A 17,066-nucleotide genomic window follows, 5' to 3' on the forward strand; every position below is an offset into this window, starting at 1 on the left:
AAATGAAAAGAAAGCAAATACAGAAAACAGACATAGGATAGCTGCATTTTGGTTTTTAAAAAATAGTAAATATTTGTATATTTTTAATGTAAGGGGGGGAAATGAAATATCAATATGATGATACATGCACAGAAAAAGGGAAAGTGATACACTGATGTGTTATAAAGTGGCTGAAAAAAAGACAGGGCTAAGAAAAAAATGTACATTTAATTCTATCATTTTTAATTTTTTACACAAACATGTATTACTTCTGAAGTTAAAAAATGAAGTTTATTTTGTTTTTTTGTAAACTGACAGAAGCAGAGAAGGAGAGAGCTCATTCCAGGTAGAAAAGAAAGCTAGGAGCATAAAAGAACATGACATATTCAGTTACTGCTGAAAGGATGACTGGTCCTGCTCACTCTCTTCCTTTTCACATCTCTGCAATTAAGCCTCTATTCCCTGAAGCCCACCATCCGTGAGCCATAAACCTCAAGACCTTGCCTGACTATTATGGAGACAGACAGGTAAGCACCTGAGCAAAGAGACCAACCACAATATTTAAAAGTCTATGCTGAAGACTTCTATTCTAAGAAAAATACTGAAATTTTAAAAAATTTAAAAAGATAAAATCCACTTTCTAATTCATAAATGCCACAACAGAGAAAATATATAATTTATCACTGTAACAGTGGCTACCAACAGAACTCTCCCCATATTCATTTCAATTTTGCCTGGATACCAATTCCGATTTGCTAGCCTGTAGAAATACAAATTCCAATTTCATGAGGTTGTTAAATGGTTGACAATGGACTTATGTAATAAGACCCAGCTCTGTTAACAGATCCTAAATCCCAAAATCAGCTTTGAAATTACAGGAGCCAAGAAAATCAGTTACTGATTACAGTGGCCATGAGCACAGAACGAGCATATCCTCTTACACTACCGGTGTGCATTTTCTACATGATAAATTAATAATTACCCTGGTATGCCTAAAGACCAGAATCTGTATCAGAGGGAACACGGCAGAACACTGGCAATCTGCAACTTCACACCTGTTCCTAAACTTAACTTCTGTTAAGAAATGCAGGCCAAAAGTTGCTAAATTCAAGCCATAGTTGAGAACTGTTGGTACAACCCAAATGCTCCTCTATACCTTATATAAAGTATAATTAACATTTTTGCAAGTGAATAATGCAATGGTTTAAAAATTCTGTCATGACTCTTCCTTATATACTTATGTCAGGATTTCGGAAATTTTACATAAAAACACCTGACTCTGTTTTGATGTTCAATATCATACCTACTGAAAAAGAATAAACATTAGTTAGGAAAAGTGACAACTGCAGTGCAATAAAGTAATAAAAAAATGAATATAAGCAAATATTCACCCAAGTAAATTAATTATCTTCAATAAATTAGAAAATAAAAATGCTTTTCATTCATAGACTTAATACTTCAGAGAACTGAGTATGTGTAAATTAATGTGTTACCTTTGTGGGAAAAGCTGGCTAACTAACATCAAGAGACTGACATACATACCCTTTTGAAGACAGAGACATATACACACAGGCAGTTTTACACATAGTTCAACTGCCAGTAAAGAAGCTAAAGTTCTGTCCAGTTTACAGAACACTAGCACATATAGTTTCTCACTGGATTTAATCTTCACATCTCCTTGAGGCAGATGGACGGAGACATAAATTTTATCATTCATGGACAGAAAGATAATTAACAAAACACCTAATTTATTAACATCAGTCTTCTGACTCTAAATCCAGTGTTCTTTCCATTACACTACTCTGTTCTCTTCTAAAAATACGCATGAAAATAATCAAGCCATTTCATTGTTTTCCATCTTTACCACCTTAGACCAGAAAAAATTCTTAAGGAAAAAGTTCATCTGTACTTTCATATTATGAATATAGGATAAACAGGTTTCATTTTATGGACTTATTTTAGTGGAATTTTACCTACATAAAATAATTCGAAATAACCAAGTCACTGTTTAAATTTTTAAATTTTTTATTTCACAAATTAAACTTGAACCAAACTGAAAAATCTTGTTTATAAGTGAGAACAAGAAGTAAAGTAAAACACTATGCCAGGGACTTACATTCTCCATATCATCCAGAAAGACAAAACTTCCTTCTCCTAAAATTTAAAATCCCCTCTCCACAATTCCCCCCTCCTCAAATCAGTACTTAAAAGCTTAAGTGTTTCACTTTATTACTTCCCTCTGAAGGAAATTTCATAAGCCAATTTTAGCTGATTTTTTTACTAATTTCTTATTAGGTCTAAATTTGGTTTTATTTGTATCATCCGTTGTTTTCCTATTATGGAAATGTCTTAAATGTGGAAAACAAAACTGTTTTCAGCAATGGCTTCAAACTTTGTAATTTTACAGCTTCCTCTTTTATACAGAATATATGCTTGCAGCAGAAATTGTTTTTCAGAACTACCAGAAAATCCTCTAGTTCAGTTCTCTAATTATTTTATAATGTTATATCTTGCTTTAGTGACATTTTTTCACTAGCCTGAACACAACATTAACAAAACACATTCATACGCTAATTTTAAATTTTGCAATCATGAATTATACATTCCATTTAAGCTACAGTCAGAAATAACAACCTAGAAATTTTTGGCATAAATATGGAATAAAGAATCATGAAGTCTCAAACTGCATTTTGTCAAGTATTTAGAAATGCTAGGAAGCAATACAATACTGAGGTGTTATGGAACAGGGATTCTAATCACTAGTTGTAAAATGTTTCTAAATCCAAAAAACACTTCCAATGAAAGGTTACTAAATCGTATGTAACAAACTTCCAATGATAACTGCAGAAGTACTGATATATTTAGGCAGTGAAAGAAGAGTCACCCAATTCCAGATTTGTTTCAGGTTTATAGTTATCTGTCTATTCAGTAATTATTTGCAAAGAATGGATACATTTTAAAAGATAAACTGTTATAAAATTTAAGGCTTTAAAGATACTTATGTATCACCCTAGACTCATAAATAATAATTAATTGTATCTTTGGCCACAATGATGCAGTTTTCTAGCCACAAGATAAAATCTACAAAAAGTGAGTTGCCAAGGATTTCAAATATGAAAAAAAGATTTAAAAAATTATAACTGCTATACCTCTAATAGCTTTACTATTATCACAAGAATCAACACATGCAAATTTTAATTTGAAACAGGTATACACCCCTTAACCACCAAAATTAAAATGGCCTAAGAGCAGGAAATCTGATATACAAATATTTAAGTGAATGAAAAATATGGCCACCTTATCCACTGTCTATGAATCATGTGGATTTCTCTAATTTTAAACGAAGTGAAGAGAAATAATTGCAAATAAAGTATATTTTTAAAAATCTAAATTGTAACATGTTATTGACTATTAACGTAACCAATAACTTTGAAGGCCACTTTGAAAGCAAAATTTCAAAAGTTTAACATAAAGGCTTGAATATTTTACAATTTTTTTTGCTTCCTTGTAAACAAAATTTTTGAATGATTTTACAATTTTTTCAACATAGATACAGTCACAGACATATGCTATCCTGCTTCAGGTGCCATTCTCTGAAAGGCCATACATTTCTAGTGAAATTTTTCTTCCTAAATTAAATCAAGGAATAAAAAGACTGTCCCTATTTTCCCATCATCACTTGTTAAATGTAAAACATCAGAATTATATATTTCTAGGACAGTAAGTCTCTGGAAACTATATTTCCCACTGAAGGGTAAGATGTAACATTTCCACATTGAAATTTGTATTGTGTATATTTTATCACAATCTTTTTTTTAAATCATTTCTATTTGGTGTATCTTATCTGACTCTCCCTTCAGAAAATCTCAGCAAATTTTTTTCTTTGAGAAAAAGAAAAACATTGGTCTGATTCCTATGGAGCTCTAAAAAAAAAAAAAATACACTTAAAATGTGATGACTTGTATTTCAGAAAATGTGGCATCTCTCCATATGCCAGAATTTTCCACATATACAATTCTGTGTGCCAGAGATCTCAACCATTGGTTTTTGCTTTTTTCCCATCATTATAAGAAGCAACACTACAATGTTTCTCCAACTTTGACCGGCAGATTACCTGCATCAGAATCAACTGATATGCTTGTTTTAATGCAAGTTCCTGGCCTCACTACAGGTCACCTACGTCAGAAGATCTGACACCATTTCCACCAAGCACCTTAACAGTGTTTCTGACTTTCATCAGATAATTCTGACTTTCTGGCTTCATTCAAGCCACCTTAGCTTTGACTCTGACATTCATCAGATAATTCTGACTTTCTGGCTTCAATGAAACCTCTCTGAGCCACAGATATAAAAGAAGAAACAAAATTCTCCTTTTCTGAGATACATTTTGGACCCAGTGGCCCCTCTGCCAATCTTTGAATATTGCACCTCTCAGCTCACTTTCCTGTATTTGAAAACCAGATGTGGAACTTTTAAATCTCCTGATCCGAAGGTCACATCACATACCAATTATATTAGAATGGGTGGAGGTGGAATCTGGGCATCAATATTTGCAAAATTCTCTAGTAGAGTCCTATGTGTAACAAGGTTTGGAGACCACTGCCTTAGCTATTGACTTTAGCAGACACAGATTAGAAAAATCTTAACTAAATACACTTTGCTGGTATTAAATTAAGTTTTTAAATTTCGAGATATATGTATATATTTTCATTTTTATTTTAATCCAGTAAGAATTTTTTTTCAATGCATTGGATTAAAGCTTAACAATATCTTTTTGAGAGAATGTAAAACAACAAAAAAATTGTTTCATGCTGAATGCAACTAATATAGGATCATATCATGCAGAAAAATGTTATTTCATTTGCATACTAGTTTCAGTGATTATAGTTTTGGAAATCATGGAAAAGCCAATACAAAAATTCAAAATTTGTGCTTTAGATATTTAAAAGCACTCCAAATATTCTGTTAACTCCAAGCAAATTTTCCTAAATTTAGAATAGATGGAATATTGTCATTAACATTAAACACTACATTTTGCATTATCTTTTTCCAATTTCTGACTTGGTATCTCACTTCCCTGAAAGAAAATCATAATTTTGATATATTTCCCTCTATTCTTTACTAATTCCCATTGATGCTGGTTATATTATACAACCTGTTACCATCACTTAATGAAATCTAATGGTTCATAAAGGAAACAATTTTTAAATCTTGACTCTTTTAACAAAGGCAAACTAATCAACCATAACACACCATTTTTAACCATTCAATTTCAACCTGCACTTTATCCACTATGTAACACAATAAGGTGTCACAAACTGTAACTCTATAGTAAGTTATCCCCAAAAAGTGAAGCATTTTTCAAAATCATACTGTTTAGACATTCAATACTTTAAATATTTTTACAGGGTTTCAACATGCAAAAACACATTTCACTACACTTTACAGGCCTCAAAGTTCACAACTGTGCTAATGCACTTTTCTTTTAGAAAAATAAATACTAAACCAAAATTTTTTAAATTCATCTTTAATATATTAAAGCATCTTAAAGATTAAAAGAATAACTTCCTAAAATTTCCCTTCACTGCTCAGAAGTCCTATGTGCAGTTATCCTTGATACAAACTCAAAAAAAAAACCAACCACAATCATCTAAACTAAAGCTAAAAGGAAAACTTTAATTTCAATAAGCATATTTTTATGACTTCTAAAGGAATCATACTGAAAAGCAAGGCAAAACAGCAGGGTCATATCCTGATACAGAATGCACAAATAAGGCAGTTACTATTATATCTGAAAAGAAAGAACACTATTTTGATTAAGGTCCAAAACTGCACATAATGTAACCCCCAAAATCAATACCCAACCCAATGTCACTTAAAAACAGGAAAAGGCAACATCTGTATCTGTTGTTAAATTCAGATGAGTACTCAAAGTAAAAAACAAAGGTAAGCATAATATACAGTGTTTTAAACATCAATAGTTATCCTTCCCTCATAGGAACCAAGTTACTAAATTGATACTAAGAATTGTTTCCTAATCTTTATGTAAAACAGAAATGTATAAAGATGAATGTTGGGTCCAACAAGAGAGAAATATGCTTATAAGCTTACTTCAAGATGCTCAAAATAATCAAAAAAGAAAAGATGAGCACAGAGCGGAAAGGAGAACCATTTAAAAGCCATATGTTATGTCAGAAGTACTTCAACTTTAGACCCAACTAGGAGAGACTCTACTGCCATCACAGGGCCTACACAGTTCAACAAGGCTCATTCATTACTTGGAAGAAAAAGTATAATAACAAGGTTTCATTGTTTTTTTTTTAAAGAAGTGAAAGTGAAAGTTTAGTCACTCAGTTGTGTCCAACTTTTTGCGACCCCATGGATTGTAGACTACCAGGTTCCTCCTTCCATGGGCTTTTCCAAGCAGGAGTACTGGAGTGGGTTGCCATTTCCTTCTCCAGAGGATCTCGACGACACAGGGATCAAACCCAGGTCTCTCACATTGTAGGCAGACACTTTACCACCTGCAAGCCTTGTATTAAATAGGCCTTTCAGGTGGAGACACAGTAGGATAATTTCACCTACAAAGGGCTCTGTTCTGTATTTATCTGCATTCTATTTTTCAACACTAGAATCCACGTGTGGTGAACAAAGTTAAATTTCATTTACTATACCATTCTCACGATACATTAGTAAAATATCAAAAGAACAAGCAAAATTAGCAAGCACATGAAATAGAGCTCAGCCATCACTTGTCATTAGTAAAACGCACTATAGCTGCTATAAACACAAACCCCACACCAAGTGTTCTCTGAGAATGCAGAGAAACTGGGACCCCTTATATATTGCTGGTGGGAAGAAAAATCGTGCAGCCAATTTGGAAAACATTTTGTTCACTCCTTAGAAGTTAAGCATAAGCTTACCACATGACCCAGCAATCCTACTTCTTGAAATCTAGTCAAGAGAAATAAAAAGATTAAGATGAATTCCTAAGTAAAATGCGGTATATGGAATACTATTCAGCAATTTAAAAGAACAAGATATTGATAAATGCTACAACACAAATGAAGCTCAAAAATATTATGCTAGGTGAAAGAAAGCCTTCCCTTGTGGCTCAGCTGGTAAAGAATCCAGCTGCAATGCAGGAGACCTGAGTTCAATCCTTGGGTTGGGAAGATCCCCTGGAGAAGGTAAAGGCTACCCACTCCAGTAATCTGGCATGGAGAATTCCATGGACTGTATCATCCCTGGGGTCTCTTCAACACCACCAGGTGAAAGAATCCAGAACAAAGTCTCCATACTGTGTGACTCTGTCTGTATGGAATTTCTGGAAAAGAAAACTTCATAGAAACAGAACAGAATCAGTGGCTGGCTGGGGCTAGTAATCAGAATGCTTGATACTATCTGAAAGTTTTTCAAAATAGTTATTCAAAGTGACTTGTAATAACACTCTTAAATCCTGATCAAAATCTCTCATGCCCTTTGGCTTTGTTTTTAATTCTGCGAACAAATGTTGCCTTACTGTTAATAACACCCAATATGCCACTTTAAGGAATTTCACCCTGTGAACACATCACTAGCATTTTATCTGCCCTAACTCATGAAAGGCTGTTTCAAACACAGGCATCACCTAGGTACATAAGAAGGAACTGGATATGTTTAATCAGAAGAAAAGTTAAAAAGTAGGAGAACATGATAAAGGCCGTTCAGCCCTCAGAAGCTGCTTTTATCTTACCTAAAACACTGAATAAAATCAGCTTAAATACTCTCCAAGACAAATTGCCTAAGCACAATTCAGAAAATATTCAAATCACAATTCACTTCTCCTGCTTGACTTCCAATTAATTCTACCACCCAAACGCAACCCCTCTGCATATATACATGTTCACTTATCTTCCTTCCTATAGATAGATAAGAAATAAGTGACAAGAACATATATTAATATCAAAACTTTTACTTGGGGAATACTTTAATATCTCTTCAAGCAGGGATCTATTTCTACAGGTTTTCACTTCCATTACTTAAACAAGCATTATTTGTTATTCAACAAATATTAGAAGACACAGCAAGAGGAAGAAAAAAATGACCCATATCCTAAAAGACCTTGTATTCTATCCATCAAATAAAGCCAAAAACTAAGAAGCACATATGACAATACTTAGTCACTCATCACAAACACCCAAGTAATTAAGGTAACGGCAAACAGGATCTGCTCCATTTCTATCTAAAGTATTAGCAGGTTCCGCTACTCATTTCCCTGGCTTAAAAATAACCCCAACAATGAAGTGTTAAAATTTAGTTCCAAGTCTATCATCTCTTGAAAATCTCTATCAACTGCTTTGTAACTTAAAAATCTGAAACTCTTTTAGAGAATAAAGGAAATTAGATGTTGAGCACTAAGTGATCAGTTCATAACCAAAAAAAAACCTACAGAGCACTCTAGATGGCAGACCTAAACAACCCATACCTTACCAGAATGGAATAACAAACCATATAAACATTCCCCAAAAGTCTACCAATAATGAACCCAAAGTGAATCTCAATACTTCCTTTTTTGTCTATCTCTGTCTGCCCCACCCCCTCTCTTACACACACACACACACACACACACACACATACATACGCACACACACCCCCACCCCTACCCACCCCCCCCACCCCTACCCACCCCCCCCACCCCACCCCCCGCTAACTATCATGATCCAAATGCTTTCAAAAAGATAAGTGAGGGTCATCTGGGACACTCAATTGCAGAACTCACAAATATATCTCTATAATTTAATCATACTTCACAGGGGAAAAAAAGGTACAAATGATACAGATGAGAAGAATGGAGATGACCCCAATCAAGGATAAAAGTGACAGTTTTAGTACAGTCCCAAATGCCACCATGATTTCGTATCAATTGAAATATCAATCTCTATAAAATAAGCTAAGCTACCAACAGAAAATGTTTTGTGTTTTTTTCCCAGAAGCTGTATTATAATATGCTGCTCCGAGTCTCTATAGTCTTTTCACCAGTAACCCTTATCACTAACAGCTCATATTTTTGGATGTAAGCACAGGATAGGATTTTAAATATGGTTGTAGAGATGTAATTTCCATGAAGAAACTCAAGAAGCTCAAATGAAGACCAAATACATAATCATTACTCTCTCTTTTCTCCCAAGCACCACTCTCCAAATAAAGTTACATGACAATACAGATATAACAGGTTCCCAATTAATATTTTGTGAACTCTAGTAGTTAGACAAACCTCCTGATAAAATTTTTGCACCCCTACTTCATCAGAATTTCTATCAGAATTCCAAATGAAGTAAAAGTAACATTAAAAAAAAAACCATTAGAGTATTAAAAGAAAATTCAGGTCTATGATATCATAATCTTGATAATGGAGAATGTCCTAAGCCAGAGAACACTCTACAGCGAGAAGACTAATAAACTTGATTACATAAAAGTTTCTATTATTAAGTATAAAAAAATGACAAAGCATAGATACAGTGTAATTTTACTTCTTTTACATTTAATTTTCTCTCTGTGAAGAAACTATGGAGAAGTGTCACTTGCATTTGTACCTTTCTTTAGTCTCTAAATTTTCTACAATAAGAACACATTATTTTTATTATTTAAAAAATAACAAATCTTACTTCACTTCAAAAAATAAAATCCATGTTTCTCTGTCTCAACCATTGCTGCCTGCTCATTTCCTTCAAGTAAAATGATACAAATTAAAAATTAAAGAAGAATTTTGAATAGAGCATGGATTAAAGTATAGAACCATGACTAAGGACTTAATGTAGTTACTAAGTTGATTAAAAAAAGCACCTATCAGTAAATTGATTTTCAACAAAGGTGCCAAGCAAGGCAATCCAATGAGAAAAGAAAAACATTTTTTTACAAACTGTTGCTGGTGACTATACTGTACTACTGTGTTCTTACTACAACACTGTACAGATATACCTGAAAGTTGCTGAGAGTAAATCTTAAATACTCTCAAGATGACAACACCAATACAGTAATTATGTGAGGTAAAGGATGTGTTAGCTAACTTCACTGTGGTAAACATTAGGAAGTATTGGGTATCACCACCTTACACATATACAATGTTACATGTCAATAATATCTCAATAAAGCTGTGGAAAAAATGTTGCTGAATAAGCTAAGTAACTGGATTTGGGGAATATGAGGAAAAACATTCACACTGCACACTAAAACTGGCTTAACATATTATTCTAGACCTAAAAGTAAAACAATAAAGCTTCTAAAAGAAAGTAAAGGAAAACTTCTTGAAACATGGGAATAGACAACAGTCTTTCAAGCAGAAAAAGCAATAACGATAAAAAAAAATGTGATTAAAAAACCACCTTGCCATGTACTTGACAAAAAAACTGGTACACAGGATATATAAACAGCTTGTGTAACTCAAAAATAAAAAATATAAATTTGGCGGAATAAATGGATGAAAGATTTGAACAGATGCTTCACAGAAGAAGATATACAAATGTCCAGTTATGTGCATAAAAAAGTACATCATTAGTCATCAGAAAAATGCAAACAAAAGTCACAATGAGATACCACTACCCACCCACAGAATGGCTAAACTTTAAGATTCAGTGTTGGGAAGGAACTGGAACTCTCCCAGGTTGCTGTGTGAATGTAAAACGGTATGACCACTTTAGGAAAAGATCTGACAGTTACATAAAAAAAAAAAAAAAAAAACTAAAGATACACTTACCCTATGGCCTAGTAATGCCACTACTAGGTATTTAACTCAAGAGAAATGAAAATGTGTCCTCATAAAGACTTACTACTAGACTGCTTACAGTAAGCTTTATTAAAAGCTAAAGTATATTATACAAAATAGCCCAAAACTGAAAACAACCCAAGCATCCATCAACAGAAGATGCCTAACAAATTGTGCACTATACATACAATAGAATGCTGCTGCTGCTACTGCTAAGTCGCTTCAGTTGTGTCCGACTCTGTGCAACCCCAGAGACAGCAGCCCACCAGGCTCCCCCGTCCCTGGGATTCTCCAGGCAAGAACACTGGAGTGGGTTGCCATTTCCTTCTCCAATGAATGACAGTGAAAAGTGAAAGTGAAGTCGCTCAGTCATGTCTGACTCTTCAAGACCCCATGGACTGCAGCCTACCAGGCTCCTCCGTTCATGGGATTTTCCAGGCAAGAATACTGGAGTGGGGTGCCATTGCCTCCTCCGACAACAGAATGCTGCTGCTGCTGCTGCTGCTGCTGCTAAGTCACTTCAGTCGTGTCCGACTCTGTATGACCCCATAGACGGCAGCCCACCAGGCTCCGCCGTCCCTGGGATTCTCCAGGCAAGAACACTGGAGTGGGTTGCCATTTCCTTCTCCAAACAGAATGCTAGCTAGCAATAAAAAAAGGAACAAACTGCTGATACACAAAATAACATGGATGAATCTCAAAAACTATCCTGAACTAAAGAAGCCAGATATAAGAGTACATCAGTCGTGTCCGACTCTTTGCAACCCCATGAATCGCAGCACGCCAGGCCTCCCTGTCCATCACCAACTCCCGGAGTTCACTCAGACTCACGTCCATCGAGTCAGTGATGCCATCCAGCCATCTCATCCTCTGTCGTCCCCTTCTCCTCCTGCCCCCAATCCATCCCAGCATCAGAGTCTTTTCCAATGAGTCAACTCTTCACATGAGGTGCTAGAGTTTCAGCTTTAGCATCATTCCTTTTAAAGAACACCCAGGACTGATCTCCTTCAGAATGGACTGGTTGGATCTCCTTGCAGTCCAAGGGACTCTCAAGAGTCTTCTCCAACACCACAGTTCAAAAGCATCAATTCTTCGGCGCTCAGCCTTCTTCACAGTCCAGCTCTCACATCCATACACGACCACAGGAAAAACCATAGCCTTGACTGAGCGACTGAACTGAACTGAACTATGGATTCCACTTATATAAAGTTCTAGAAAAGGCAAACGTAATCTTTAGCACCATTCTGGATGCTATATTCTCTTAGTATGCTTAGAATACTTCAGAATTTGAAATTGCAAAAGAGAACTATCTGATCAGGACTCAACCAAACAACGGACAACGGCTTAGGCTTCAAGATAATTATCCACTATTTCTTTACAACTTTTTAAGGTGTGTGTTAAGTCAGTACTTCCTTACTTAGTCTGTGCTAGCCTTACCTTGGAGCAAGATGTTTCCAAATTCAGAATATTTGGATTTTAAAATAGTAATAAAGTAAATATACTATGTACAGTATAGTCCCCAAAACTCTGGGGAGTCTGGGGTAGCATCCTGAAATCAAACGCTATTATTTCTCTTGTGCTCAGTAGCTCAGTCGTGTCCGACTCTTTGTGATCCCATGGATTGTAACCCACCAGGCTCCTCTGTCCATGGGATTCTCCAGGCAAGATTACTGGAGTGGGTTGCCATTTCCTCCTCCAGGGGCTTTTGCAGACCCAAGGATTGAGTCCGTGCCTCATTGGCAGCCGGATTCTTTACCACTGAGCCACCTGGGAAACTCCAATATTTCTCCAGGGGAAGCTATTATTATTTACGCCAAGAGAGATAAACCGCCTAAAATACTTAACATCAGATCAGGACAGACGTTACATCAAATAAGCTTTAGCAAAAACCACTTTGATAAAAAATATTTTCACATAGTTTACAGGTTTAATAAAAATGAATCAAATGAAGTGTTTTGTATTCTAAGTTACTGAAAATCCTAAGTTTTTAATCACCTTTTCCCATCAACACAACCCTAATAGAACACTTTACCCAAGCCTGAATCCCAGGGGTTACAATAAACATTTACTCTTTAAAATAATAAATCAAAGCACAAACCGTTAGAAAGACATCTCTCCAGCACAACAGTAAAGGACAATTCTTTTTACCGTAATATTTGGGTAAGCAGTATGGGAAGCTTAGTCTTAACAACAAAACATGGGTATATACTCAAAAGTTTCAAACGGATGAAAAAGTATACTACTGAAGATCCTTCCCTCGGGGGGAGAGGGGGTGGGGAATACTACAGAAGCAAATCTCTCTCAAAACTCTGTTTTTAAGTAATACCTAGCAACTTACAATCTGCAACCACAAAAGGGATATATGCTTTTCAGATTAATCTGAAGGATCCACATAAAGCCTCTTTAAAACGAGCCACAGAAGAGAAAAAAGACACTTTAGTCTCTGTACTGACAGTCTTAGAATTCAGATCTATCTATGCCTGGTGACTGCTAGCACTTTTCTGATGGCAAATTCAAAACATAACGTCATTCATTCAAAATTTTATAGCAAGAAACAGCTGCCAATAGAACCATTTTCCTTTTCAAAGGAAATTAAAAACACCTAAAAATATTCTAAATGCAGAGAAGTGAGATAAATTTAATAAGCACTACTATGTACCAAGCACTGAGCTAAGCACTTTTACATGTTATCTCACAGAATACTTTCTCCAACAAACAGTTTTAACTTCAAGGCCTAGCCTACAGTACCTATAATAGTAACAGTAACTATTATAACAGTAACTTCTGGTATACTTCACCTCTTAGTTTTGTCACCTTAGGCAGTATATAATTTTAAATGGTACTTTCTAAGCTCCAAAATAAGTAACTAAGATTTGTGGCTGTGTTTTTATCATATTAAATTGTCTCTGTTTTAGAAAAAAATATTAATATCTTCTATAATAAAATCAAAAGAAATGCCATTCACAGTAGGTTTACAGTAAGGTTTTAAATCTTTAAAGTGACCCTCACCATGATTTTAGGAAATATGTTTTTATAACACTTTAAAAAAATTAACTCATGGAATTTCTGTTTGGAAAGAAGAAAAAGTCCTAGAGATGGACAGTGGTGATATTTGCACAATAATGTGAATGTAATGCCACTGAAGTGTACATTTAAAATGGTTAAAACAGTCAATTTTATGTTATGGACAGGCTGTGTGCGCAATCAGGCACTCAATTGTGTTCGACTCTTTTCTACCCATGGACTGTCCACGGAATTTTCCAGGCAAGAATACTGGAGTAGGTTGCCATTTCCTACTTCAGGGAATCTTCAAACCCATGTCTCCTGCATTACCACATTTTAAAAAATCAATTCATTCTACTATTTGATATAATTAAATATACATGTTTAAAGCTAACACTGTAAATAACATGGTTTTTTTAAAAAAATCTTCAGCTTGTCGTTCTACAGTAGAAACACCAGCAACCTCAAAGAGTAAAGGACAATTTTGGGCCTGATAAGATTTACTGCAACCCAGAACCATAACAGTTAATCAGCTAAAAACAGCTAAGATGAAATCTGTCCAGTCAGCAGCATGTGATGTCCTACTAGCAGTATGTTACCTTAATAAAGGTGTAAAGTGTCTTGGCTGACCTAGGCACTCAATAAATGAATGGACCAGGCAGTTTACTGAGCATGTGTAATGCTTCATTTTTTAAAAAGCAGCCTTCATTTTAATAATTTAGAAAGCACTTTAATAAAAAAAGAATGTATGATCATAAATAGCTTAGGCTCAAGCTCATAATGACCCTAATAATTAACATCAGTAAAGCCTAAGAGATGAAAGTGCAAAAAATTTCTGAGGTTGAATATGAACCTGATGAATACTTGAGATTTGCTGTACTATTTTTAACTGAACTTTCTGGCCTTAGGTCAGAGTTTTGCTAGCAAAATACCAAAGTGAAAATGCTGGGAGTGAAGCCCAGAGTCTCTGCTCTGGTCTGGGAAAAGCTATGCCCTTCATGCAACCAACTCTATCCCCAATCGAAGACTTTGAAACACTATGAGAGTGTCATGCTCCCATGAAAACAGGAACAACACACTGACAGGAAAATCAGTAAAAGAAAATGTCAAACACGTCTGACACAGTACATCACTACATTCTGTGCACTGTACAGAAAGACACTCTTTAGTCAGTTCCTGCACTTTGGCCAAAGGGTACTGAGTCACTCCGCAAATGATTCCAGAAACCTCAAAGGATAACAGCTTCTGAAGGAAAGTCAGTCAGTCACTGGAAAGGGAAGAGAGTTTTTCTCATCATATAGTCAATAGATTTCTCCTGTCAGGGAGTATAACAGGCATTCTGGAAGAAAATACCTAAAGGATCCAAGGATCACCTACCAGAATTCTAGTTGTCCAGAGTTAATTTAACATCCAGCACATCTTTTTCACTTTCTTCTGCTCCCCAAGGTAAAAACCTACACCCCCTACCTTTTCCCATAAATGCATCTCTATTGAATACTAATCAAAGAGTCTGTAAAATACAACAGTGTATCCTAACAAAAGCAAGAAATAAATAAGCATTCTACAGTGCATTTCTGATCAATCTTGTTCCTTTCTTAAACAAAGCCAACTAGCAGGCTTTACGTGGCTATTAATTGGGATCTCCAAGGCCATCTCAGGAAAAAGAAACAATGAAAAGGAGAGACTGATAGTACACTACAATTCAAGTGAATTCTATAGCTCCTGGGCAATAATCGCGGAAATTAAACTTACAGAAATTGAAATGCACTGAATTGTAACGATTAATGTTCATAGACAACTGAAAACATGGAAACTTCAGGCTGTGTGTTACCAGATTTCAGACTGAACTCTTTGTCATGTACCCCAGGTAGGGACTTCCCGTAGGGACAGCCACCGGGTTTCTCTTGCTCTGACGCGCGTCCCCAGGCAGCATGACGCTCTTTCAGATGGGCTAGCCTGAGGTCTGATGGACAGCAGGTCTCCCCACCCGACCCCCGACCCCAGACCCACAGGGCAGGGGGGGGAAGAAAAAGAGGGGTGCTTCCTCCCAGCGCTCCAAGACCCGGGCAGCCGCGGGTGACACCAGCTCCAGGAGGCAGAAGGGAAGAATCCAAGGTGGGTCTCTCTACTCCCGGAACTCGGTCACAGAACTGTCTGGTCTCCCCAACCCGGGGCCCAGCTGCCGGGAAGCTGGGCAGGGTGGGGCGAGACCTCCCCCCCGCCGCCCGCCCCCACTGCTGGGTGGGCACAGAGGGGTGGGCAGTCGGGGCAATCTACGGTTCGAGCGGTCATCAGGGAGGGCTCCCGGGCCCCCGGCCACATACCAGCAAGCTCTCCACGTTAATGGGCGAGCGAGGGTCTCGGATCAGCGCCTCCAGCTTCCTCTGGCGGCTCGCGCCCGCGCCGTCCCCCGACACGGCCTCGGGGGCGCCGGGCATCTTCCCCGTCGGCGGGGGCCGGCTCATGCCGCCGCCAGGCCCGCACTCCGCTCCCCGCGCTCCGGCCCGGCCGGCCTCGGGGCCTACCGCCGCCCTCGAACCACCGGCTCCGGCCGGGGCTCCGCCCGGGCCCACCGCGCGCCTGGAGCTCAGCGCCCCGGGGCCTTGGGGCTGTGGGAGGCCCGCCCGGCCCCGGGAGCAGCGCGGAGCAGACGGCGTCCCCGCCCCTCAGTCAGATTCGCGCCGCCCGGTCCACTCCTCCGCCGCGAGCTCCCTCAGGACTCCGAGGGCGGGAGCGGGGAAGTGGCGCCGCCACCACCGGGCCCCCCGGGGGCTGTCCCGCCCTCTGGGGTCTCCGGGAAGGTGAAGCCCCGGTTCCAGACAACTACGGCCGCGGCCAGCCGGCTCCCATGACCGCCGGCGGCCGCCCGCGCCCCACACTCCCGTGCCCCTCACACACTCCCGCGCGGCGCCCGTCTCCGGCCGCGCACAGCCACTACCCACAAGCCCCTCGGGCCGCGGCTGGCGGCGCGCCCCCGCGCTCGCCCCGCCCCGCCCCGCGCGCTCCCGGCCCCGCCCCCCGCGCGCCGCCGCCGCCGCCCGCCGGCCTCCGCCTCCTCACGCCCGTTTCCTCGTGTGGGTTTTTTTTTTTTTTTTTTTTTTTTTTATCGTTTCCTCCTGTCTGCTTGGCTTCGCATTTCTCCTTTTTCAGCCTCCTTCTTTCTCTGTGTCCGCCTCCCCTTGTTGATTCTCACAGGGTAAACGGTCGGGCGGCGCGCGGTCACTGCCTTGCTGGACCCGCGAGCTCCAGCTGAGGGGAGGGGAGGGTGTACCCTACCGCCGCCGGCTCCCTCAGCTCCCGCCGATCCTTGCCGGGGCGACCGACCCCGCGTACTCGGAGG

At 38.4% G+C, this 17,066-nt stretch overlaps 1 protein-coding gene across 1 annotated transcript in view; it reads right to left on the minus strand.

The window, feature by feature from the left end:
- Positions 1–16,668, minus strand: part of ROCK2 (Rho associated coiled-coil containing protein kinase 2) — a 134,955-nt gene extending 118,287 nt beyond the window's left edge. The window contains exon 1 of the mRNA XM_060413818.1: positions 16,051–16,668. Coding sequence (XP_060269801.1) covers positions 16,051–16,191 — 141 coding nt within the window. The 5' untranslated portion in view covers positions 16,192–16,668. The remainder of the gene's footprint in view (positions 1–16,050) is intronic.
- Positions 16,669–17,066: the final 398 nt, after the last annotated feature.

This window comes from Ovis aries, chromosome 3, assembly GCF_016772045.2.
Source record: "Ovis aries strain OAR_USU_Benz2616 breed Rambouillet chromosome 3, ARS-UI_Ramb_v3.0, whole genome shotgun sequence".
In the NCBI taxonomy this organism is placed as follows: domain Eukaryota; kingdom Metazoa; phylum Chordata; class Mammalia; order Artiodactyla; family Bovidae; genus Ovis; species Ovis aries.